Raw genomic sequence first — 26,254 nt, forward strand, 5'->3', positions numbered from 1 at the left:
TCTTGAATGGATTGTATCCAGTCCGTGTTAGATGGGATTCACTTGACTGAAGATCTCCTTTGAAATCCTCAACTTGATTGAAGTCAGTACCCGAAGCTCTGGCGGGAGTGTCAGTTGAAATGGAGCAAGTTGGATCCAGTGCAGTCGAGGAGGTATGGCCCATTTTCTTTCCAGGATGTCCAGGGATTGCTGACAGGCAGGTCTTTATTGGCTGTGTGGGACTCAAACATAAACAATTAGCAGAGAAATGTTTGCTTGTGTATGTACACATGCTAGGGAATGCAACCATGAGAGCATAACAATTATGAGAGGGTGTACACCTTGAGAGAAAGATCCAAAAAAGACAAAGACAGTCCCCAAATTCTTCTTTTATTCTGTATTACATCAATTGGCTTCTTGATATAATACAGGAACTCTAAAGTTTAGTTAAATAATATGCCTGGACTTTAGAGGAGGAGAGATTGGAATGCTGCGGGTCCAGAGGCTTTTATTTTATCTTGGCTTCATTCTATCCCTCTACTACAGCCATTCTTTGCCCCCATCTTTGTCGGAACTAACATCTTGTAACTAATAAATAAAAAGCTTTTAGAATCTTAACTGTTATTAACTTAGCAGACCATCAGTTTCCACCAAGCCCAAAGTCAGAAAGCATCATCCCAGGCCTATAGAATAGCTCCTCCCGTGCCTTGGTATATTAGCCTCTCTGATGTACCCACCAATATATTTTAAACTTGCCTTGAATTATGGCTTTGTTTGTTCTGTAAAGCTATGAAACTGCTCCCATATGGAAACATGAAATTTGGGGTAACTTAAATCTGTGTTCCTGGGCCATGGTCATTCAAAATGGCTTCAGAATAGAGTACCTCTTATTCCATTAGAGAAGAGCTGTGCATTTTTTGTTGACATGTGAAAATTAGTCCTCAAGAAAGAGGGTTTGGATCAGTTCAAGTTCAGATATTCTGAGTAGCATGGGCAAAGTGTGTGATGTATTCAACTTCTGGGAGGCAATGAAGGGCAGTAGCAATATAGCAACAACCTATATTGTTATGAAAGTCTCTTAGTCTCCCCCGTCAAACACCTTGAAAGGAAGTTTCTCATTGTACTGGGGTTGTTAGGTAGTGTACCAGTCCTGGGAGAGCGTTACAACATAAGTGATAGTGATATAACATCATTTAACATATATATATATATATATATATATATATATATATTATATAATTTTAGTTAAATATAAAATAAAACCCATTATGTATTTTCCAAATTTATTTCTTTAATGTTATGTATCCCTTCTCCCTCCCTCTCTTTCTGTATTCTCATTATCACTTCTAAGACTAAATATCCCCTTCTCCTAATCACCTTCATATCACCTGTATCATGGTATTACCCTCTGTAAAGCCCCCACCCATCCTGTTCCCTTTCTTTTTTCCTGGTTTCTATAGTTACTCCAGGTTATAGTCTCACATTTGCAGATTTGGAGTTAGGAGCCTCAGACAAGATATAATATGTGGTATTTGTTTTTCTGGGTCTGAATTATCTCACTCAATATAATGCTGTCTAGTTCTGTCTATTTACTTAAAAATTTGATGATTTCAGTTTTCTTTATATCTGAATAGTATTCCATAGTGGATATGAATCACATTTTCATTATCCATTTGTCAGTTGAAGGACATTTAGGATGTTTCCATTTCCTACCTATTGTGAAGACAGCAGCAATGAGCATGTTTGTGCAAGTGTTTGAGAAGTAAGAAGTCAAGTCCTTTGGGCATATGTCAAGTAGTTGTACAACTGGATCCTATGATAATTTTATTTTTAGCTATGTGAGATTTTTCCATACTAATTTCATCTGAGGCTATACCAGTTTGCAATTCTATCAGCAGTGCATGAGAGTTCCCTATTCCACATCATTACTATATACATCCATCCTTAATATATAATACATATATGCATATGTATTATATATATATATATTATATATATATATATATATATATATATTCTTAATCTTTCTTAGCCTATGGTAATATACAATCTCAAAGTTGTTTTAATTTGCATTTCCCTGATTGCTATGGGTAATGAGCATTTTGGGGGGTGTGTGATTTTTCTTCTTTAGAAAACTCTGTTCATATCCAAAGCCTGTTTTTAAATTAGATTAGCTTGTTTGTTTTCTTGACAAACAAGTGTTTTTTGAGTCCTTAATATATTTTAAATATTCATTCTCTATCAGATATATAGCAGGCAAAGATTCCCTCAAAAAATATGCATCTTCTTCATTTGACTGATTTTTCAGTAGTTGAAGACATTTTTTTTTTAGTTTTATAAAGTCTTCCATATTAATTGTTCATTTTAATTCCTTGGCAAAGGGAGTCCTGTTCAGATCATTTCTTACACCTCTATCTTACAAGGTACTACTATGCTTTCTTATATCCATTTCAGCATTTCTGCTTTTACATTGATATCTGTGATCCATTTGGAGTTAATATTTGTGGAGGGTGGTAGACATGAGTCTAACTTAATTCTTACACAAGTGGATATTCAATTTCTCCAGCATCATTTGTTGATGGTGTCTTTTCTTTGGTGTTTTGTAGCATCTTTGTCAAATATCAGATGAATGTAGCCATGTGTAGTTCTTTTATTTTGTTCCATTGGTCTACGTGTCTCTTCTAGTGCTAGTACCATCATTTGTTTTTAACTAAAAGTTTTATTATTATGCCTCTGTAATGTACCTTGAAGTCTCGAATGGTAATCCTTCAGCATTATTTTTTATGCTCAGGAATATGTTGGCTGCCCAGGTCTTTTAGGGTTTGTCTCTGAAGAATGATGTGGGTAATTTGATCAGGACTACATTGAATCTGCAATTAGCTTTTGGTAGTATTGCCATGTTTACAGTATGAATTCTACAAATCACATGCGTAAGTTGTCTTTCCATTTACTAGTGGCTCTTTTAATCATCTTCTTCAGAGATGTAAAGGTGTCAGTGTAGAAGTCTTTTACTTCCTCATGTTTATTTTGAGATTTTTATTTGCATTAATGCTATTATAAATTAGAGTGTGTCTTATCACCTCTTTATCTTTGTGTTGCTTCTTGGTGTATAGAAATTTTGTATTCTTCCATGATGTTGAATGTGTTGATTGTAGCTAGAAGTTTTTTGATAGGATGTATGGTATCTCTCTTATAGAAGAACAAATCACCTGAAAATAGCGAAAATCTGACTTATTTTCCTATTTAAGTCTCTTTAATTTCTTGTTCTTGCTTAATATTCCTAGCTAGTGCTTTGGCATTATACTGAAAAGCAGTAGTCTTTTTTATTTTTAGAAGCTTCCATGTGCTACTGAGAAATATGTGTATCCTTTGGTGTTTGGGTGGGGTATTCTATATATATCTGTTAGGTCCATTTTATATTTATATTTATATTTATATAAATATAATAAATATATATATTATATTTCATTAAATATTGATGTTTCTATATATATTTTATACATATTTCTTGTCAGTTGGAGAAAGTTGGGTATTGAAATAACCTACTAATTGGGTTATTGTAATCTGTGTCTTTAATCCCAGTAGTAATCATTTTATGAAATTGGGTGTGCCAGATTTAGGTGCATATATGTTTATAGTTGTAATTAATTTTGTTCTATTGATCAGAATGATGTTTCCTTCCTTATCTCTTCTGATTAGTTTTACTTTGAATTATATTTTGTCAAATACTAGACAGCCACTTCTTCTTGCTTCCCAGTCTCACTTGTTTTTACTTAGAAGAATATCCCCCTCCATCACTTTAAGGTGGTACCTATCATTAAAGCTGAGTTTCTTACAAACAGAAAAAAGATGGATTTCATTCTCAATCCACTCAGATACCCTGTGTCTTTTGATTAGAGAGTGCACCCATTTTTTCTTTCTTGCTATTTGTGCTCTTACTCATCATTAGTGTTTTAATAATTATAGATTATTTGTTTTCTAACTACAATCTATTGTGTATGTTTATTCAGCTCCATTCTAAAATATTGTTGTCAGTATTCTTATATGGATGATATTCTTTCTATCATGCTTGTGTTATGGAATGTTTCCCTTTATCTGTCAACTGTGACAATTTTGGTAGTTAATACTAGTCTAGTTTCACATTCACAGTCATTTAGAACTTGCAGTATATTGTTCTAGTTTTTTTATCTTCAAACTTGCTGTTAAGAAATCAGCTGTTATTTTGATAGGTGTCCTTTTATGTGACTTTTTTTCCATTACACCTTTCAGTGTTCCTTTTTTGCATATTTAATGTTTTAACCATGACACACTGTAGGTAGATTCTTGTCTGGTCCTGTTTTCTTGACGTTCTGTGTGCTTCTTATATCCATATATGGACATGTATTTTCTTAGTTTGAGGTTGCTTTCTTGTATGATCTTGTAGGTGAGGTGGGTTATGTTTGAGCTGGGATTCTTCTCCCTCATTTATGCCTATAACCTATCATTTTGTCTTTCATGCTGTTCCACAGTTTCTGCATGTTCATTTCCTATTATGTTCAATTTTTCATATTCTTTCCTCATGTAGACTAATTCCTACACTTTATCTTTGAGTCCTAATATTTTGTCTTCCACTTGATTAATTTCATTCATAAGGATTTTTGAGTTTTTAAATTCAGTTTTCATCTCAGAGTGAGTTCTCTTTCATGCTTCTAGTTTTTATTGAATTTCATTTCAAAATTTTAATTGTCTTTGTCATTTCTTTAAGCAATATGTTTGTGTTTCCTTGAGCATTACTCAGGCCTTTCCTGTCTTCAAATTCAATGAGCTGTTTGTCTGTTTATGTCTTCTTTAATCTCCTGGAAATCTTTAGTGAAGTTTATGAACTTGTAAATTCTGTGTCCCGAGGTTTGAAAAGTTCCCTTTGGATAATATTTTTATAGGTCTGATGTGTTTGGAAAGGATTTTAACCTTTCATATTGTGGGAAATGCCTTCCATCATATGTCTTGGGTATTTAAATACATTGTCCATGGTTGGTGGTTGTTTGGGGAGAATTAGGTGGTGTGATCTTTCTGAAGGAAGTATGTCAGTGGCAGTAGCCTTTGGGGTTTCCAAGGGATTTGTAACATTCAAGTTAGTCTTCTCTGATTGCAGTTTGTGAATTGATATCTGAGCACTTAGTTGCTTCTCCAGAGCCATGCCTGCCTGCCTCCTGCCATGCTTTCTACTGTGATTGTCTCATCTTTGTGGAACGATGAGACCATAAGAAACCTTATTGTAAGAACAACTTCTAGAATAAGATGCCCTGGTCATTGTGCTTTATCTCAGCCATAGAAACCATGAAACAGACACTATTTAGCTCCACTAAATAGGATATTGCTGTGAAGAACCTTGCCATATTGGTTTGAAGAACACCATGCAATACCTTGGGACTTCAGACTACAAAGCATTGTAGACCAAGTTTGTAGATCAAGTTTGAATAATGCAAGCAGGCATTGAGACTACCTAGTAAGAACTTGAAAGACAATAGAGCTCAAAGCCATGAAGACTGTAGAGGCCTATTTCAACTGACATTCAGACTCAGGAATCTCTTTTAGAAAAGTATAAAGGGAAATGAATGGGATGTGATGTAGGTAGATTAGTATATTGTTTTATGGACTATTTCAGCAACTATTACATATAGGCAACTTACATTTTTATAGATTCTTATATATTGAAACTTAGGTAAAATTAATTTTGTATTTCTGTCTTGGGTAATTTGTTGGTCTTAGTGCCAGTGCCAAGTATTCTTTTTAGAAAGTCTTTTCCTGTGCCAATGAGTTTAAGATTATTCCTCACTTTCTCTTCTATCAGATTCAGGTAATTAGCTTTATGTTGAGGTCCATGCTTCATTTGAAGTTGAGTTTTGTGCAGGGTGACAAATATGGGATTATTTGCATTCTTCTATGTGCAGTCATATAGTTTGACCAGCACCATTTGTTGAAGATGCTGGATTTTTCCTGAGTGCATTTCTGGTTTCTTTATAAAAAAAATCTGGTGTGCAGGTTTATATGTTTCTTGTGATATTCTGGCAAAGATTATAGCTGCTTCCCTCCATGTTCTGAATAATTTGTCTGAAGCTATGCCAGTATTTCTTCATTCATGTGATTACTAGTAATCACTCTTATGAAAATCTACAATGGAAAAAAGCAAATGTGTTAGAAAGAAGTAGAAAATGCACAGCTTAAAGAGGAAAAGGACATTGACAAGTTTAATATCAGAGCCAGGGTTTGTACTGAAAGAGAGGCTATAATTGTAGGAAGAGGGCAAGTCTACATCGGAGTAAGGGAAGGATTCCTCAGGGCAAGACCCCACCCAGCTAAACTTCTATCAGGAGAAACAGTCTAAGAAATCAATAAAAGCTGCTGCAAATATAATTCAAAGGAGCCAGGATCCATCCCAAACTGCCAGCTAGACTTGGCAGTGTTATCCACATGGTGCCAGTTTTAGCATCATGAAGTATGCAAAAGAAATGGGATCACAGGACCTTTTTCTTTTTCAGAGTTGCTAAGGCCAGACAGCATATGACAGGGGAGTCCCTACATGAAAGCAATGAGAGGGCAAGAGGTCCTGAGAGGCCATTAAATGATACTGTGAAAATGGTCCTAAATTGTGTTTGGAGACTCCTACATATTAGAGATGTGAGACATCTCAAAGAGAGATACACACAGAGAGTAGAACCAGACCAAGAGAGAGATGTCTTTACAGGGCAGCGAAGCTGAAAGGATGGAGCCACCTAAGCCCCTTAATATTAGACACAGAGCCATAGGAATTGCAGTTTGCCGTGCTGGGATTCAATCTTGCTTTGGTAGAGTAGTTTCTCACTGTGCTCTGTTTCTTCCCTTTTGGTATGTTGATATATATTCTGGGTCATTGTATATTGGAAGTATATAATTTTCTGTAGTTTTACAGGGGTTTGCAATTAAAAGATTAGCTTGAGTTTCAGAAAAAAAAACTTGGGACTTTAGACTTTAAAAGACTGTAAAAGACTGTGGGGACTTTTGAAGTTGAACTAAATGCATTTTGTTTCTTGAAATGGCCATGGAACTATGGGGGTCAGGGAGTAGAATGTGAGGCTTGATGAGCTGTCCCTCACCACTCTCAAGCATCTGAATACTTAGTCCCCTGGCCTTTCTGAAGGAAATATGTCATTGTAGGTGGCCTTTGAGGTTTCAGAGCATGTATAACATTCAAGTTAGCATTCTCTGATTTCTGTTTGTCCATTGAGATGTGAACCCTTAGCTGCTGCTCCAGCATCATGCCTGCATGACTCCCTCTAACCTTCCCACTATGATGGTCATGGACTTTTATCCCTCTGAATCTCTAAGCCCCAAATAGCTATTCCTTCTGTAAGTTGCCTCTATCATGATTTGTCATCACAGCAATAAAAACCATAGCTAAGACACTGGTTAGTTTTGGTTTTGAAGTGAGACTTCTTTTGTTTGTTGGGTGTCTGATTTAGACACAGCCAGATTATCTGGGATACAGGATAAACATCTTGACCCAAGCCTGGAGGTTAGGGGATAGATAGTGTGGGCCAGGTTGCTTCGGCTGGTATGGAGCACTGGATTTGGAACCCTGGCTCTATTGGAGGGTCACAATGAGTTCAGGTGGGATAGAATTAAGAGGCTGAGCTTTAGAATACAAGATGTGTGCACCAATTTGGCAATGGAGAATGGATATGGTGTGGGTTCAGACAAGGTAAGGTCTGGCCTTGCTGTCAATTTTGTACAGTGTCTTATTTTGACACCCACATGGTAAAGGTGCTTACAGGTGTCAATCTTTAACTCGCTGAGCAGGCCACCCCTCCACAAGTGGACAGTTTTCCACAATGGAAAGATGATGGCCAGGCATATGTGATATAATCTCTTAAAAACAAAACCTAGCTGGCCCTTCCCAACAATAAAGATTTCTTCTGATCATCATGCTAGAACCCAGACAGCTATCAGCTAGACCACACCTTAACCTGGACTCCTTAATTTCCCTTGCCAAGATCTCTATTTGTGCGTTCAGCTTATGTCAGATCCAGGATGATAGACTGGCAGTCACCAGATCCCTTGATCAGTTCTTCCAAAAGTGCCCACATTAACAACATTGCATTGCTCTGCTTCCACCATCACTTGTCACTTTAGTTGGTGTATTAGAAGACTGAGCCCAGCCTGTGGCTACTTAACAGGGCTTCTACCCCAGGTCGAAGGTTACATTGTCACATTAATTAGTCTTAAACTTAGTTGTCTTGGACTTTGGCCTGTGTTAGAACTCAACCAAATGTCTGTAACTACTTCCAGTGGACCTGAGAGATGAGAACAAGGGGCTTCCTAGATAGAGAATGCAGATGCTGTCTGTCTGGGCTATAAAGCAGAGCACCATGCTGTGAAGCCTTTCGAAACAGGGATTTAAGTGACAATGAAATGAACAATGGGCAGCAGCTGCTAAGGACTATCCATATTAAGGAGTGTCTGCTGATTTGGGATGAGGCTGTACACAGGCTGCAGCTGAACAAAAGTCCCTGACAGCCCTACAAGACAAACCAGCAGATATGTTATTTCAGGGCCTTCCATAATCGGCATGTTTTGATCGAAATTCCCAAATCTACAGAGGAAGAGCCAGAATGGAATAGAAACAGACTCTGAATCCAGATCCCCAAAGAGAGTAATATAGATACTGAGAAAGAGCTGATAAAGAAATCCACCAATGCAGAGAATACAGTTGACCTTCTCTGTCTTTGTGTTTACTATCCATGGGCCTAAGAGCCTTGGGTCAAATTCTTGTGGAAAACAATTACATCTATATTTTACAGAACATTTTCTTGGTCACTGTTACTAAATAGTGCAGTATAGCAACCATTTACATAGTATTTGCATAATAGTATGTAAGTCACACACAAATACATACATTTACATATTCACACAAACACATTTACACACAAACATACACACACATGCAATGCACACACATGAACACATGGATAAATACACACACACACACACACACACACACACACACACACACACACACACACACACAAATTTTATGTCTCTTGAGCTTGTCCAGCTCATCCAGGTACAACAAATGAAGAATCTGCCATTCAGGAAAACCTAAGAAGTCTCACTGAGAATGATGCTCCAATCTAGGCACAGCCCCCAGGGCAAGGGCTCCCTTGTGCTCTTCTTTCATATCTTCAGCCTAGAACAACTGCAACAGGGGCTCTGGCATGCTCAAAATAGACCTCTGAGGCAGCTTCCTTGACTGACCTGCCTCATCATGTCCCTGCTGGTCAGAGTGACCCTTGCTCTAGGGGTGGGCTTTGAAAGATGAATACTAGTGCTCATCTATTTGTAATTGGTGAGAGGGACAAAAGCTTCCACTTTTCTTGACTTTCCATGCCTGGATTGTAGCTCCTTCCTATGAACTGGGCTAGTGGAAGGGCAAGCAAGCATGGGTCCTTCCTGAAGGACTGCCTCATGGATTATACCAGAAGGCAGATTTTAGGCTAGAAGCAAATGACTCTGGAGAGCAATTTAAATACATACAAAAAATCAACAGTGCTAATAAGGGCATTATGCAATCATGAAGCCAGTGCCATTCTATATGTCTTTTCCTCTTACTCACTTAAAAAGCACCCATATTGAACAACATCCATGTAATAGCAGTATTGTTGTAACATCTAGGACTTTAACATACAACCATAGGGAGAGGAGATAAAGAAGAGCAGAACTGGAAATGAGTGAGCTTGTGGACAACCGAGGCTGATGGGACTGCCTAGGGTGGAAATGACAGTGGTGAGGATGTCGGTGGGTTTAACCAACTAACAGATACAAATGCATGCTTGCCCTTCTTTCTCCATTTCCATGGGGAAAACATTAATTTCAACATTAATGTCTCAAAATGAAGATTGGTAAAAGGCATACATGGAAGATGCAGAAGCAAAGAAAGTTTCATGTTGACCAATAGGTACAATAAATAATGTTCAGCATCTTTATCTGCTAGAGAAATGAAAATGAAAACCAGAATGACCTATAGCTTCCCATGTATTTTATCTAAAGTGGGGGGGTTAAAATAAAAAAAATACTGATGACAACAGCAAAGACATTTGGCAATGAGGGATGACAGAAACTTAGCTCAGGGCTGTTAGAAATGCAAAATCACTCAGTTGCAAAAGGAAAGGGCTTGACAGGTTCTTACACATTTAAATATGCTGTACAATATGACTCTAGAGTCCACTTCTGGATATTCATATCAGAAAAAAATGAAAACTTATTCCCACATAAAAATTTACACATTAATATTTATAAATGCTATATTCATAATTGCTTGTGCTTGTTTGAATGAGAATACCCCCATAGACTCATAAATTTGAATGTTCAATTACTAGAGAGTACCACTGTTTGAAAAGGATTAGACAATGTCACCTTGTTGGAGTAGATGTGTCCTTGATGGAGTAGGTGTGTCTATAGAGGTGGGCTTTGAAATTTCAAAAGCCCATACCAGGCCCAGTCTCTCTCTCTCTCTCTCTCTCTCTCTCTCTCTCTCTCTCTCTCTCTCTCTCTCTCTCTCTCTCTCTCTCTCTCCCCCTCCCTCCCTTCCTCCTTCCCTGCCTCCCCCATCTCTCTCTTCCCCCCTTCCCTCTGTGCCTACTGAAGATTGTAAAGATTGGGATGTAAAGCTCTTAACTGTTTCTCTAGCACCATGCCTTCCTGCCTGCTGTCATGGTCCCTACCATGATAATGGACTGATCTTCTAAATTAAATGCTTTCTTTTAGAAGAGTTGTCTTGGTCCTGGTGTCTGTGGTGGTTTGAATAAGAATAATCCCTGTAGGTTCACATGTTTGAATGTTCAAGGAATGGCATTATTTGAAAAGATTAGGAGGTATAGCTTTGTTGGAGGAAGTATCTCATTGCAGATGGTCTTTGAGGTTTTCAAAACCCAAACCTAACCCAGTGACTCTCTTCCTGTTGCCTGTGGATCCAGATAAAATACTCTCCACCTACCTCTCTATCATCATGTCTGTCTGCATGCTGCCATGCTTCTTGCCATGATGATAATCCACTAAACCTATGAAACCCAATTAAATGATTTCCTTTGTAAGAGTTGCCTTGGTCATGGTGTCCCTTCAAAGCCATAGAACAGTAGCTAAGACATTGTTAAAAGCTGAATAATACTTGACAACCTTCAAACTTGGATATGACCCTTTGATGAAAGAATATTTAATTGGAATAGGAACTTCTGATACATATATTGGGTTGGAAAAATGCCCAAGGCATTTTGCGAGGTGAAAGAAAGCAGATTCAAAAGCATTGAGAAGTCCTCTTCAGGAGAAAACGTTACAAGATTGTAGAGATGGAGGGATGATCGGTGGTGGCCAGGAGGGTGACTATGAGGATGACAAAAGTGTTTGGTGTATTTAATATGCTGATAGTTACACAAATACGTATGTTTATATAAAACCTATGGTGCATCAATGGAAAAAAGTTTTATATGGTAAAATAGAAACAAAATTCAATAGCAGTGTTTTCAGTAACATCTAAAGTAACAAATGCCCAAGGAAGAACTGACCAAGATGCATATACCATGCTCTGCAATTAACTACAAACCATTACTTAGAAAAATTGAAAGAGAACTCAGCAAAGCTCTCTGTATTCACCAGCTCCCTAAGCTGCCTCTGGTGACCAACATGGGGCTGCATAACTGCACATAGGGTTATAGGTCATATTTGTGATGAAGTCCCATGATCATGGCCAGTGGGAAGAGTTAGCAAAGGCCAAGGCACAATGTAGAAAACCCTTATAAGCATTTTAACAACTACCATGGGCCTCAATACACCTTTACTCAGCCAACCTGGTCTTAAGTGTTCAGTGATGTGTGCACTAATGTTCAGAGAGCAGGCATGCCCCTGGCAATGCACATGACAGAAAGACATTCATGATCTGCTAGACTGTGTGCTCAGGCACTGCAAGGCTGGGCACAAGGACAGGTGAATTTTTAAATGGAAAACCTGGAACTACAGACACTGCACTTGAGAACAAATATCGCAAAGCCTTTGGCCAGCTTTGAATTTTGCTTTGATATATTCCATCCCGTTTCTCAAGGGCATTTGGCTTCGGAGTGGTTTAATGGGCCTGTCTCCTGTGTGTGTGTTAGTTGACTCTGGCAGCTGACATAGTGCCACAGACTGGTACCAGACACTGAGTTCTTCATCTTTGATTCTGGAAGTAAGTGGGAGATTAAGTCCCTGTTCCTGAGCTCTATGACTTAGAGGAGACAGAATCTGTTCTGACTGGACCTGCTCACACTGACAATGTCCTCCCCCTTTTATATGGAGTCTGATACATTCTGACAGGATCCTCCCACTCTGGATCCTCTTCACTATGAATAGGGTCCTCCACATACTGACAGGATCCTTCTCAATTTGTCAGTCTTCTCCACTCTGACAGAATTCTCTATAGGCTGACAAACTCCATCTCATTCTGACCTGTTTTTTTTTTAAAAAAAAAAAAAAAAAAAAAAACACATCACAGCCTTGTTCCCATTGCTCTGACAGTATTCTCCCTATTCTATTTGAGTCCTCTCCACTCTGTTAAGAACTGCTGATATACCCACCCCTCTCTTTTTCCCTTCTTAGGTTTGGGGTAGTTGGTCTGTGTACAGCTGCCCCCTCATCCAAGGGCCTCTGTCTTCATAGCCTGTCTCCTGCACTTGACGGATGCAGTTTGTCCCAAGACACCCAAACCTCTGCCTAAATTCTATCTGTGTCTCTTGGAGCCCAGCACAGTGTCTAGAGTGGATAATGATGTTGATGATACACTTTCAGTAACAGAGGAGCTAGGAGACTGGAAAGAAAGTGTAGCTATGGGCATCCAAGCTCAAGGATAACTAGGGCATTGAGGAGGGCACAGAGTCCCCTGAGGTAGGGTGACTACTAGATTGAAGAGTGCAGCTGAGTCTCAAGCCATGGCATATTTGAGGAAATAACTTTGGAAATATGCCCATGAGGCTTCCATCATGATAAGAGGAAATAAAAAGACTTTATCTGCAAATTTTCTGATTAGCGATGGCAACTATCTTCGATTATCAGGTGTCTCTTATGATTATTTTACAAAGAAAACTTGACAGAAGCTTTTAATTTTTCTTTTAGTCTTCTTCCTCACTTTCATTTCTCCCAGCTCTTTTTCTCTCTTCTTTCTTCCTTTCCTTTTTCTTTATGTGAGAGGGTGTTGCTGGGCTGGGATGTGCTGATCTCTGACTCATGCTGCAGCTCCTGTGGCTCCTTTTCCCCATGTCTGTGTGAGCATGCTAAACAATGTGCTAATGCAAAGGGAGCTTCTGTGGGAGGGAGACTCTGCTGGACGCTCTAGAGGTGAGTGTGCCCAGCAGCCACAGGTGAGAAGAGAAAAACTGGAGGGACCCTATTTTTGAATCTTTCAGAAGTTACAGATGGATATTAGTAAGAAGAATGGTTTTTCTTCTGTTTTGTCAGATTGCTCCACATGGAGCAGAACTCCCAGCTCATTTTGGCATCATTAAGCCCTCTAATTACTAACACAAAGATAAGCACAGGACCTCCACCAACACAGGGTCTACACAGGGAGGGTGCTGAGCAATTCCACTTTTACATTTAGTAGAATTTCAGACATGTTTCCTTCATTGCCAATTATGAATTGTGCAAAATGCTGTTTATTTTTAGAAAGAATTTATGAGTGCTTTTTCCTGGTGGAAACGATGGATGATTAATGCCATTACAAAGAAAGTTTATGAGAGAAAGAAAAACATTTCTCTGTGGGTGGGAGTGTTGCACCAACACTTAGTCAAATGTAGACACAATAAAACATGTGCACTACTCAGCCCTACGCACAAACCAGGAGTCTATAGCAAGAATTCAGAATGGAGAGCAGGTTGCCCACCCTTCCCACAGAAGGACACTGTGGGCTGCTCCTTTCTGCTATAGGAAACTAGCAGGAGTTTGGACCAGCTCCTGCTTCTTCAGCCTCTCCCTCATGGATAGTTCATGAATAATCCACACACAATTAACACATGCTAAAGTTCCTGCAAGGCTTAGAAGATGATCCACATGGAGCCATTCCACCACAAACTTGCAAAAGCAAGACACAGAGATAAGAAATAGGAGATCAGTTTGAACAGTTGCAAGTTAAGTCTAAGCTAGGGTGTAGAAACTCAGATGTTTGGAGATGAAAGGGCACTGGAATTTAGTGCCCCCACTTTTCAGATGAAGAAACCAAGGCTGAGGAATGTATGAGATACTAATGTAGGTAGTTTGTAAACATAGTGGAAAAAGACGCTTCTGTGTCTCTTCACATATGGCATGAAATCATACCTTGAAATGATACCTACTCCCTCCCTCCTAGTCATTATGTTCTAGGCCTTTCATGGAAGTGTCATTGGCTCCTGGTCCAGAATGCATCATCCACTAAAAGCAGCATTTGGGATCACTTCCTCCCTTGTACAATTTCAAACCTTCACTTTAAACTGTGAAAAGAAGAGGAGAAGCACACAGAGCACCGGTGGGGATGGGAATCAGGGAACAAGAAAATAATCTCCTGAGAAGAACCGTTGGCTGGTCTATCTGTTTCAATGCAATAAAACACGCATTAGAGGAAGGGTTAATTGGGCTACGAGAGTTCAAAATAACTTTGACATATGAAGTAAATTTGGTGTGATTTGTCAAATTCAGTTCTCCTACTCTAGTGAGATATAAATGAATAGATGAAAGTGTGTGTATCCTTGATGAGCTTTGAGCAGAAGGTGGATACCATTTCTGCATGGGCTCTCACAGAGCTGAGTGGAACTCCTTTGCTCCTTGGCAGTGCTTAGAGATGACTACACAGAGTGATGCCTCTCTGCAAAACATGCAGTTGCCAGGTGAGCAAGTGGTTCCCCAGACCAACTCCTGAGAGCCATTAAACCTAGCCTTCTCTAGTGGCAGTAGTACTGGCCACTTTGACACTGATGGCTTGTCAGGGACTCCAGTCTTCCTTGGGAGACATTGCTAACCTCTTCTTGCCCCTTAACTCAGAAGGCCAATGTTAAAAGAAAGGAGTTATTAGTTATATGCATCTGCGTATGCCACTCTGGCTACTCATGTATCATACTTAAGTTTATTGAATGTGTTCTCTATTCATTAGAACCATTTACTCACAAACCATCTGTCACCCCAGGTCCTGACATCTGAAGGAAACAGGGCACCTGCCTAATCCAGTTTGTTCTGAAGAGATGCTGTTTTAATCAGTTATATTGCTGTGAAGAGACACCATGACCAAGGCAACTCTGATAAAGCATTTAATTGAGGTTGTGCTTATAGTTTCAGAGGTTTAATCCATCATCATCATGACAGGGAGCATGGTGGTGGGCAGGCAGACCTGGTCCTGTAGAAGCCCTAATCCATGGGAGCAGGGAGAGAGAAAGGGAAAGAGGGAGAAAGAGACTGAGACAGAGAGAGAGAGACAGAGACTGACTGGACCTGATGTGAGCTTATACATTTCAAAGCCCCTAGTGACATACCTCCTCCTACAAGGCCATACTGTTTCCAACAAGTACCCTCCCAATCCTTCCCCAACAGCTCATCAAATGGGGACTAAGCACACAAATATATGAGCCTATGTGGTGCAATCTCATTCAAAACACCAAGTGTTTTTGTTTGTTGCATCTTCTACTGAGTACAATTTTGACCAGTCCCTATCAGCATGGGCCACTGAACACCCTGATTAGCAGTTCCCACTAAGTCTCCTGCTCAGTGAGGCCCTCCTATGTCTGTCAACTCTACATCCTAGGGACGTTATTCTACTGTGTGTCAGTGAAACACTCTGGGGTTTGTCTGCATCATGAATGGTCTGGGAAGCCTGCTCATACTGTGTCAAGCTTGTGTGTGTGTAGAGCTTTTATCTGTGTGAGTTCTTGGGATTTCCAAGAAGGCTCTGCAAGTGCTCCATTCCAATGGCATACATAACACTCCCACATCTCACCTAATGATAAGTGAAGCAACCATGTCCATACATCAGAGGAAACAAGTTCATTTGCATGAAGGAAGAGAGCTGCACTGCTTGGCAACAGTCCAGTGAGCACTGTGTGCTGTATCTAGCTGGTGGGTGTTCCTTCTCTACCAAAGGAAAAAATCTCTATTCTTCAAGGAAGACAAAACAGAATCTCAGCACTTTCCATGCCAAAAGTCAAGGTTACATTTAAAATTGACCCTCTGCATCTATGGCCATTGTACCAGCTTCATCCAAGAGAGAAAATGTATTTTTAAAATAACTGCATATATTTCCAAAAGGAAATATTTGGATTAGCTGTGTTGTAGGTAGTTTGCTGAGTCCAGTGGAATGGTGGTGTTATGTACATCTACCACAATGTGATTACTATTGCACTCTTCCACTGTTCTCTGGGGGATCATTGGCTAGGCATTGGTCTCCTTGGCACCTTCAGGCACTATGTACCTATGCCTGTGGTGTGATGGGGAATGTACTGTTTATGTTCATCTTATTGATATTGAACAAAATACTTGTTTGGCCAATGAGACAGATAGATGAGAAATCCTAGTCATTGGCCAAGCAGCTTTGTACCTAATATGTCTTTGTATTATTTTGTCCATCCACGCAGTGGGCAGAACTCGGGTGGCTGGTGGAGAGATTTATCCTAACAGTGGTGCATGTGTCTGGACAAAATTATACCAGTTTTTTTCTTGTTATTATTTCGTAAAGAACTACTTATGCTACCCTTACATTGTGTTTGGCATTCTGAGCCATGTAGACTTGAGTAGACACACACAAGAGGAAGGACATAGGTGATGCATGGACTTTGTTGTGGATGAGATGAGCACCTACAGATTTTTCTGTATGAACGGGTGCTGGAACTAGTCCTCTGAAAGAATAGCTGCACTAATCAAGCCCACATTGACTTTTATTGACCTGTGAGCCAAAAGTAACAATTATCTAAGCTTTTCCCTCCTCATAGTATGTACACTTAAGATGGAAAGGGCCAGATTATAGCAGTCCAACCACTGTCCCACTTCTGAGAAGGTGCTAGGAGGGTCTGTCACCAGGTTTCTTGGGTGTCTGATGGTATGCCCTTGGATAGGACTACTGAGTATTATTTCCTTCCTGGCTCTTGACTCCATCGTTGAGAACTTTTTTCTTAGGTCTTTAAAGTGGACAATGGAGAGTCATTTTCCTTGGGTGCCTGAAGCATTGTCTCCATGCTGCTGTCTTCCCATGAAAGATGGGCATGTACAGATAGAGCTATGTCTTACATTTTTATTATTTTCTTGACTTGAGGTTCTGTTTGCAGAAGTCCTTAAAACTTAGCTTCTCATTGGCCTAGGCAGTGCCCAACCATGTTGGCACTTTCTCCATGTGGCACTGAGATGACAAGTATGTGTTTGCTGTTGTTTCTCCCAGATGCTTCATTTCCCCCTTTTATTGAAAATTATGCATAGTCAACCTGATGGTGTGTGTGTGTGTGTGTGTGTGTGTGTGTGTGTGTGTACACCTTGGGTATGCATATATTCATATCTAAAGAACCACTTTAGATACCCAAGTCCACAGATATTAGTCCTTAATACAAAATTCTCTATATAACACACATACTCATAGTACCAATACACTACAGATGTTGCCTGAGTAGCTGCTATATTTCACTCAAAAATAACAGGAAATTCTGTATATGTTCAGTAGAGGTTCATCACTTTCCACCAAGCTTGGCTAAATTTTCAGATGTGGACCTTCAAGTAAGGCGGAGAGACTACAGTTAGCAAAGTTATACAATTTTCAGTAGAGGAGCCATATTGCACTTAAATCTCTTTTCCTTGTGAGTTCCCAGCGTGCCCCTGAGCCCCTTTAGTGGCTTCAGTGGTGGATGTGCTATTTCTACAGATAACTGGTCCTCAGACTCTGGGTAGCTCTGGATGATTCTGCCCTGGCTGGGTGAGGGCTGTTGCTGCTGTCTGCCCTTCCAGACTCAGTTCTGGCTTTATCTTTTCTCTTTTCTAACTACTTCCCAAATCCCTGCTTCTTTTCTGGGAGAATTCTTTTCCCACGATAAGTTTCTTAGCACAGTCATATCATTCAATATGTGCTAATTAACCTTACTTCCTATCTCTGCTCAAAGAACTGTATGCTCATTCATTCTGCCTTGTCACTGGACAGATTTGATGTTTTTAACCTGTACTTGTCACCAAGCTGCTGTCTTTTAGTCCCAAGTTCATGACTTCTGTGTCAGTCAAATTTTCTTTTCTTCTATAGAAAATAGTTTTTTTCATATAATATATTCTGATTACAATTCCCCTCTCCCTACTTCTCCCAGCTCTACACCACATTCCTCCTCATCTGGATGCACCTCTTTCTGTCTCTCCTTAGAGAACAAATAGGCATCTAAGGAATAATAATGAAATAAGATAAAACAAAAACAAACAAATTGGAGTAGGACAAAGCAAACAGAAGCAAAGGTGCCAAAGAAAAAGCTCAAGAAATAAATATTGATGCAGAAACACACAGGTTTGCACACTTGGGAATCCCATAAAAAAAAACTAAGCCAGAAACCATGATATGCAAGGTTTACAAAAAGAAACAAGCAAAAATATTATGAGACAAAGAACCTCCTATGATGCTATTGATTTCATTTTCTGTTGGCCACCTACAGAGCATGGGGCTTATCCTTAAGAGTAGTTTGTTTCCCTAGTGAGAGTCTTGTGGAGAAAACTAAGTTTTCCTTTGGGAGCAATGATCAGTTGGAGATAGGTTCTAGGCTAGGGACAGGAGCTTGTGTCCACTTCTCCTTTCAGTTTAGGACCACATCTGGTGCAGACCCTGTGTGTGATGTCACAGTCTCTGTGAGTTCATATGCACAGCATCCCTGTTGTATATAGAAGGACTTGATTCCTTGTCTGGCTGAAGGTCTCTGTATGTGTTCCCATCTGCTTCAGGAGGAAGCTTCTCTGAAGATGGCTGAGCAAGACATGGATCTATGAGTATAGCAGAATGTCATTAGGATTCATGTTATTTCTATGTTCCTTTAGCAGAACAGCAGTATTTGGTTTTCTCCTAGGTCCATGACCTATCTAGTCTCAGGCTCCTAGCCACCCAACCAGCAATGGATGTGGGTTCTACCTCATGGAGTGGGCCAACTCAAATCAGATATTGTTTTGGTTACTACCTTAAGCTTTGTGCCACTATTGCACCAGTATGTCTTGCAGGCAGGTCACTATTGTAGAGCTCAGGGTTTGTAGCTGGAATGATGTTTACCTTTCTCCTTTGGTAGTATGCTTAGTGCCTTTCAGTACCATGAGTGTTCATCAGTAGGAGAGAAGGCTCTAGGTAGGTACCAGATTGAGTTCTGTGTTCAATGAGTTGTGTAGTTGTGTAAGTGTTGTCTTCAGCATTAGACCCTTACCAGCAGCAATAACCAGGGTTGTTTGAGGGCTCCCATGGGTCCCCTTTGGCTAAGAACTCAATTAGAATTTAACCCATAGCTTCTTTTGGTGATGAGATGTGTCCAATTTGGGCTCTGTTTCCCTCATTATTCCCTCATTTCATTTAGATATTCATATATGTATATATTTAGGAAGCTTCTACTGTGTTAAGTTTTCATATGATTCCTCATGGCCCTTAGTTTCAGCTGTACCTCCCTGTATCCCCCTCTCACTCCCCTCTTCCTCCATCTTTCCCCTTGACCCTCCAATTCCATACTCTCCCTTGTCCATCCATAACTATTCTATTTCCACCTCCTTCCCCAACTAGCCCCTTAGTCCATATAAAACCTCTGTGGTTATATGGATTGTGGCTTGCTTTTCAATGACTTAACAGCTAACATCCACATAGAAGTGAATACATACTATATTTGTCCAAGTTACCTCACTCAGGATGTTTTTTTCTAGTTTCATCCATTTACCTACAAATTTCATTTCTAACTGTGGAGAAAATCCATTGTATAAATGCACCATATTTACTTTATCCATTCATCTATTGACAGACATCTAGGTTGTTTCCAATTCCAGGCTATAATGAGCATAACAGCAATGAACATAGTTGTACAAGTGTCTCTGAAAGAGGAATGTAGCATCCTTTGGTATATGCTCAAGAATGGTATAGATGGATCTTGAGGTAGATGGATTGCCTTCTTCCTGAAGAATTGTCTCACTGATTTTCATAGTGACTGTACAATTGGGTACATTCCTACCAGCAGTGGACAAGGGCTGTTTTTGTCCCATATCTTCAGCATCATTACCTACTGTCATTTGTTTTATTGATGTTTACCATTCTGACTCATGTAAGATGAAATATCCGAGTAATTTTGATTTGCATTTCCCTGGTGACTAAGGATGCTGAATGTTTCTATAAGTGTTTCTCAGACATTTGAGTTTCCTCCTTTGAGAATTATTTAGATATGTACCCCGTTTTTAAATTGAGTTATTTTTGTTGATGTCCAGTTTTTTCTGAGTTCTTTATATATTTTTGATATATAAGGATATATATATACACACACGCACATATATAGTATAGTTGGCAAAAATACTTTCCCATTATGTAGCCTGATGATTTGTCTAAATGACAGTGTGATTTTCAGTTTGATGAAGTTCCATTTATTTGATTTTCATTTGTTTGTTTTTGTTTTTAGAGTCAGGGTTTCTATGTGTAGCCCTAACCCTCTTGGAACTTTCTTTGTAGGCCAGGTTGGCCTTGAACTCAGAGATCCACCTGCCTTTGCCTCCCAAATGATGGTATTAAAAACATATGCTACCATGCCTGTGAGGTCCCATTTTATAAATTTGTTCTTAGTGCCTGTGCTCTGGGTGTTCTGTACAGAAAGTCTTTTCCTGTGTCAACATGTTCAAGACTGTTCTCCACCTTTTTTCCTCTATCAGATTCAGTGGATCTGCCCTTATTCTGAGGTTTTTGATCCATTTAGAGTTGAGCTTTGCGCTGGGTGATCAGAATGGATCTGTCTGGATTCTTCTACCTGTGGTCATCCTGTTTATTAGTCTTATTTTTAACCCTTTGTTTATATCATTCAGAATATAAGAGAATATATGAGCAGGAATAGCATGCATATGCAGGTGCGCATGCGTACACACACAGACACACACAGACACACACACACACACACACACACACACACACACACACACACACACACACACACTTATTTACTCACTCCATCTCATATTCTGCTTTGTGTGCTTCTGTGTTTAGGACCAGCCTGTTAGACACATATATTTTGTAGGCAGCAGCCTTTAATCCACAAGGAAATGTGTGGAAGATGAATGGGAGACACAGAGACTTTTTAGAAGGACAATCTGTTTGCTGCCACATCACAAAGCCCCTGATAGGTTGTGAGATGACATTGAATTGAGTCTTCAGGGGAAGTTTCCTGATCAGCTTTACTCATGACTGCTCAAGATCTCACATAAAACTCAGCTTCTCTGCTCAGAACTCCTCCTTCTCTGAAGGTGTAAGCCTGGACACTGCCCTGTCCTGTTTCCTGTTTCTAGATAGTCATACCACAAACTCTGTTATGTATAAAGAATAGATGTTTGCTCAGGACACATTCCTGGAAGCTGGATGTCCAAGGGCATGGTGTCTTATTCTTGAGTCAAGACACAATCAAGGGGGAAGCACAGTCTGAAATTTTGTTCACAATTTTGTTCATTTTATATCCCCTTACCCTTCTCCCTCTCCATAATTGTCCTTTCCTCCCTCTTCCCCCATCTGTCTCCATCCTTCACTGTGTGTGAATGTGGGCCCACATGGAACACAGTGCACCTGTGGAGGTCACAACACAACTTTCAGGAGTCCAATCTCTCCTTTCATCATGGGTTCCTTGGGGTTAATCTTTTTTTAAAGATTTTATTTATTTATTATGTATACAACATTCTGCTTCCATATATATCTGCACACCAGAAGAGGGCACCAGATCTCATAACAGATGGTTGTGAGCCACCATGTGGTTGCTGAGAATTGAACTCAGGACCTCTGGAAGAGCAGTCAGTGCTCTTAAACTCTGACCTATCTCTCCAGCCCCTCCTTGGGGTTAATCTTAAATATTCAGGCTTGCCCAGCAAGATTATTTCCTGCTGAGCTGTTTCACTAGTCTATCTTTTTCTTCTTCTTGAAAAGCCATGAACGCCATGATAGGGACCCTACCTTCAAGACCTCATCTAATCCCAATTACACTCCAGACACTAGACTCTCTAATGGATATTTCCAACATGTGAACTTTCAATGAATGCATACAAACATGCTTTTGGTTTTCTCTGAACAGAATCCAAACATTTTGCCTGTGTGTGCATGGTATTATGGCCCTAAAACACACCATTTTTGAACTTGAGATTTGTCTTATTTGACTGGAAAACAAGCTCCCTGATGACCATGACCTTTTCTGCATGTAAGTGCTGTTTTTCTGAGGGCTGTAGAGCTTAGCAAAGTCGGTGTAATAAGGCAGTGGTAAGGAAAACATTAGTTAACAGAACACTAGCTGAATATCAGGGGCCTTCTTTTCCTGGAAGCTCAATTGAGAGGAGAATTACGTGGTTCACTGGAAGCTACTAAGTTCATGCTCTGTAAAAGCAATACAATTATAACATCTAATCTATAATGGAAACTATGAATGATCAAGCTTTTAAGATCAGCTCCTAAGCCCACCTTTCCCTAGGCCTGTGGTGGCTCTTCACATTGTGGCTAGAAACATCATCAGAGTTGGACGAGGCAGAGACATGACTTGTGTTCTGTGGTGTTCTCAGCCTTTTCCCAGTTCTCTGATCATCACAACAAGGTGGGCCTGTGAACTCTGGTACAACAGCTTCTAATGCTGGGTCTTTGTCTGTGTGACCCTAAGCACCACCACCTCCAACCTTCGCTTAACATCAAGATTGCCTTAGGTGGCTTTTCACTACAGTTTTGTGCTGTTTATTTCTTGTACTTTGTCCTCCTCTTCCTCCACCTTCTTCTCTTCCTCTTCCTCCTATGGTTGTGTTATTTGGGAAGACTGTTGAATAATGATGTGTTACTTCATAAGCTAGTATTTATAAATTACTGGCTCACGGTGCTCAGCATCTGGATTTCTGGTTCATCATTTAATTTCCCTTTTTACAAATTTAGGAAAGGGACATTATTTCTCTCACTATATAGAACATTGGCTCTGAGTTATCATGCAAGACGTCAAAGTTTAGGTTAGTTTAGGATTTGCACCATGCCCCAAAGTGTGTACTGCTTGCCCTTCAACCCCCATCAGATCATACATTCTTAATACAACTTAGAGTAAACAAAATAATGCATCAAATTCCATCACAATGTTTCCTGATAATATCAATTAGTTTTTGTTGCATGTGAATATGTTGATACCCTTCTTTGTGAGTTTATCAACTACTCACAAAGGGTGGAGTGGGAGAGTTGGCATGGCAACGTGGAGGGAAAACTGAATTTTTTTTACAAAGACAGCAAAGCATATTAAAGTTCAATCTCTTTAAATCTTTGAAGCCCTTTGAAAGGGATGTCTCCTTACAAGGAGGAGAGGATTCAGGAGCAGGACAAAGGTGACCAGTTCACCTCCACTGTCATATCTCATAGGTTTCAGGTTCCTATGCACCTGCCTTGTCTCCTTTCTCAAGCTGAAAGTCTTTACAGTTTGACCACATATTAAGGGAAAGTATTTTTTCTCTGTTTCAGGAATATCAAATTGATATATTTTTTGCTCAAACCTGGACAGACAGCCGCCTTCGATTCAACAGCACAATGAAAATACTTACTCTGAATAGCAACATGGTTGGCTTAATATGGATCCCAGACACCATCTTCCGGAATTCTAAGACAGCAGAGGCTCACTGGATCACCACACCCAACCAGCTCCTCAGAATCTGGAACGATGGGAAAATCCTTTACACATTAAGGTAAGATGCTGTATAGCTCAACTTTTTAACGGACTTTTTATTAATGGAATCTAAGGTAGTATTATTTGGTGCTATACCCAGGAAATGCAAGTAGAAGAAAATAGATCTATCCAAGTCCTGACTTGTGAAAAACAGGAGACCCTGTGAAATATTCATCTTCTTGGGGCAGAGTGTTATCATGAGACACAGTAAAACCCCAGATGGGGACTCTCTGCTGATCAGGTGTTCTCTCCAGGGTCCTGTCCTCCACTGGTCTTTGAATGTTTATGTGCACTTTCTGAGACCTTGACTCCAAAGACAGTACTACCTTTGTCTAGAAAAACACATTAATTCTTTTGCAAGTTAGGTCACAGGAGCTAGGAAAGAGGGACTTTAAAGAGGCCTCTCCATAGAACTCAGAACCCTATGTGAAAGGGCTGCCTCCTTAAAAGAAAAGGGAAAAGATTAAGGAGCCTGACAAAGGTGACCAGTTCACCTACCCTGTTTCAGGTTTTAGGTACCTAAGCATCTGCACATCTCCTTTCCCAGGCTGAAAGGCATTTCAAGTTGACCATAAATTAAGGAAAAGCAACTTCCTTTGAAACACACTGCTTTCCCCAGGCTCCCTTAAGCATCTCTTCCTCATAGCTTCTAGCATGCTCCTTCATTCCATATTTATTATAGAGATTTTAATTATGAGTGATCATGGCATGGAGGAGAAAATGCGATTCCTACCACTAGAGTTTCCACAGTAGGCACATACTGAAATCAAAATATGAAGGCAATATCAAGGTCCAAGGGAAGGAAGTTTCCAGACAGGGACCAACAGAAAGAACAACAAGGAGCCACAGCAGGGAAGTTTGGGGATGCAATGGACTAAGGAGGACAGAAATTGCTATGGGCTTCTCATCAATCATAAAGGATGAGGGAGGAGACTCAGAAGAGAAGCTGATCAACAAAACAGTACTGAGCCTGGCTGGTCCTAGATCCATGAAAGGATGTTGACACACAGGGAACATGAAATGTGCTCACAATACTGCTGTCACCTGCTCGGGGCTATGGAGGTATCCAAAGAAGAAATGCTACAGAAGTGAATGGATATGGCCTGATACCTGTGTGACCCCACATACCAGTTTCAAGTGGAAGGATTTTTTTTCAAAAAAATTGAAATAGTGAATTAGAAAATGACAGCTTGTTTTTCCCCCACTGTGACCTTTCTTAGGTTTCTTGGCATAGCTGGAGTTTTCCTAGAATCCCCTCTACTACTAATTGTTAAGAGCAAAACAGAATAGCACAGTAAGAAAACAATCAAGAGGGCTCCATTCAGTGAATCAGAGTAAGGGGGACAGTGTGTCCTGGCATTACACCTCACCCCCATCGTGCATGAACCTGCTGTGGGATGCCTTACCCACCTTGGAACCCTTGGCTATGCTGCTGCTGATACTGGTCTTTTTCATAGGCTCACCATCAATGCAGAATGCCAGCTGCAGCTGCATAACTTCCCCATGGATGCGCATGCCTGCCCCCTGACCTTCTCCAGCTGTGAGTACACAGGGACTTTGCACCTGGGTGGTGAGCTCTGGGGCATGATCTGTCTGGGCTGCATCAGGTTTCCTGTGTACAGCCCTATTGTTGGTTATTCTGTTACTACACAACCAGAGAAAACCAGGAAGAGTTGTGTCTTTGGCCACAAGGATGGTTTTACTCTAGACTTCATTGCACAGAACAAAGCAGGTAGCTTGGATGAAGGAGTGAATGAGTGACTCTGTTACTGATGATGGTATTGAAGGACTCGGAGGTTGATGGTGCATTTACTCCCCAAGGAGACTGATATTAATGAGCTGTGCTTATTTTTTTGCAGTCTTTTGCCACATATTTTTAGGTTTAATATTTTAAAGAATTGCCTTTAATGAAGAAGGTCAGATCTTCCCTTTGGATGTACTTTACTTCTCCTGGAACAGATGGTGATTGATGTAGATGATTCCTAACACTGAGTGCGTGAGCACACCCACAAGGAAATATCAAATATCAGATTCATTTGCTAACTTACAAAGCTTTTAAGTAAAGGTCAATATGAAAATGCACCTATTGAATTTATGGTGGTTTGTTTTAAATGTATTAATCACAAGTACTTATATATGTATGCAAGACTCACAAACATTTAAGTAACTGTATTGGCATTAAAAAAAACGAATAAAATTATGCCTGGGACAAGTCTGAGGGAGTCTCAGGCAGACAGACTGTGGCATCTGAGGACAGACACACTTTAGAATTGACTTTAAGTTCAGAAAATTCCAAGATGCTGCACAGAATTTCACTGACCTCTTAGACTTGGGGAAAAAAAGGATCTCATGTAAAAAAACAGTTATTAACTACCTGAACCTAAACT

At 39.9% G+C, this 26,254-nt stretch overlaps 1 protein-coding gene across 1 annotated transcript in view; it reads left to right on the forward strand.

Annotated features, from left to right (window-relative positions):
* The window catches only part of Gabrg3 (gamma-aminobutyric acid type A receptor subunit gamma3), a 570,299-nt gene that overhangs the window by 337,077 nt on the left and 206,968 nt on the right, over nt 1–26,254 (forward strand). The window contains exons 4-5 of the mRNA XM_035441393.1: nt 23,666–23,886; nt 25,325–25,407. Coding sequence (XP_035297284.1) covers nt 23,666–23,886; nt 25,325–25,407 — 304 coding nt within the window. The remainder of the gene's footprint in view (nt 1–23,665; nt 23,887–25,324; nt 25,408–26,254) is intronic.

Source organism: Cricetulus griseus, chromosome 3 (assembly GCF_003668045.3).
Source record: "Cricetulus griseus strain 17A/GY chromosome 3, alternate assembly CriGri-PICRH-1.0, whole genome shotgun sequence".
In the NCBI taxonomy this organism is placed as follows: Eukaryota; Metazoa; Chordata; class Mammalia; order Rodentia; family Cricetidae; genus Cricetulus; species Cricetulus griseus.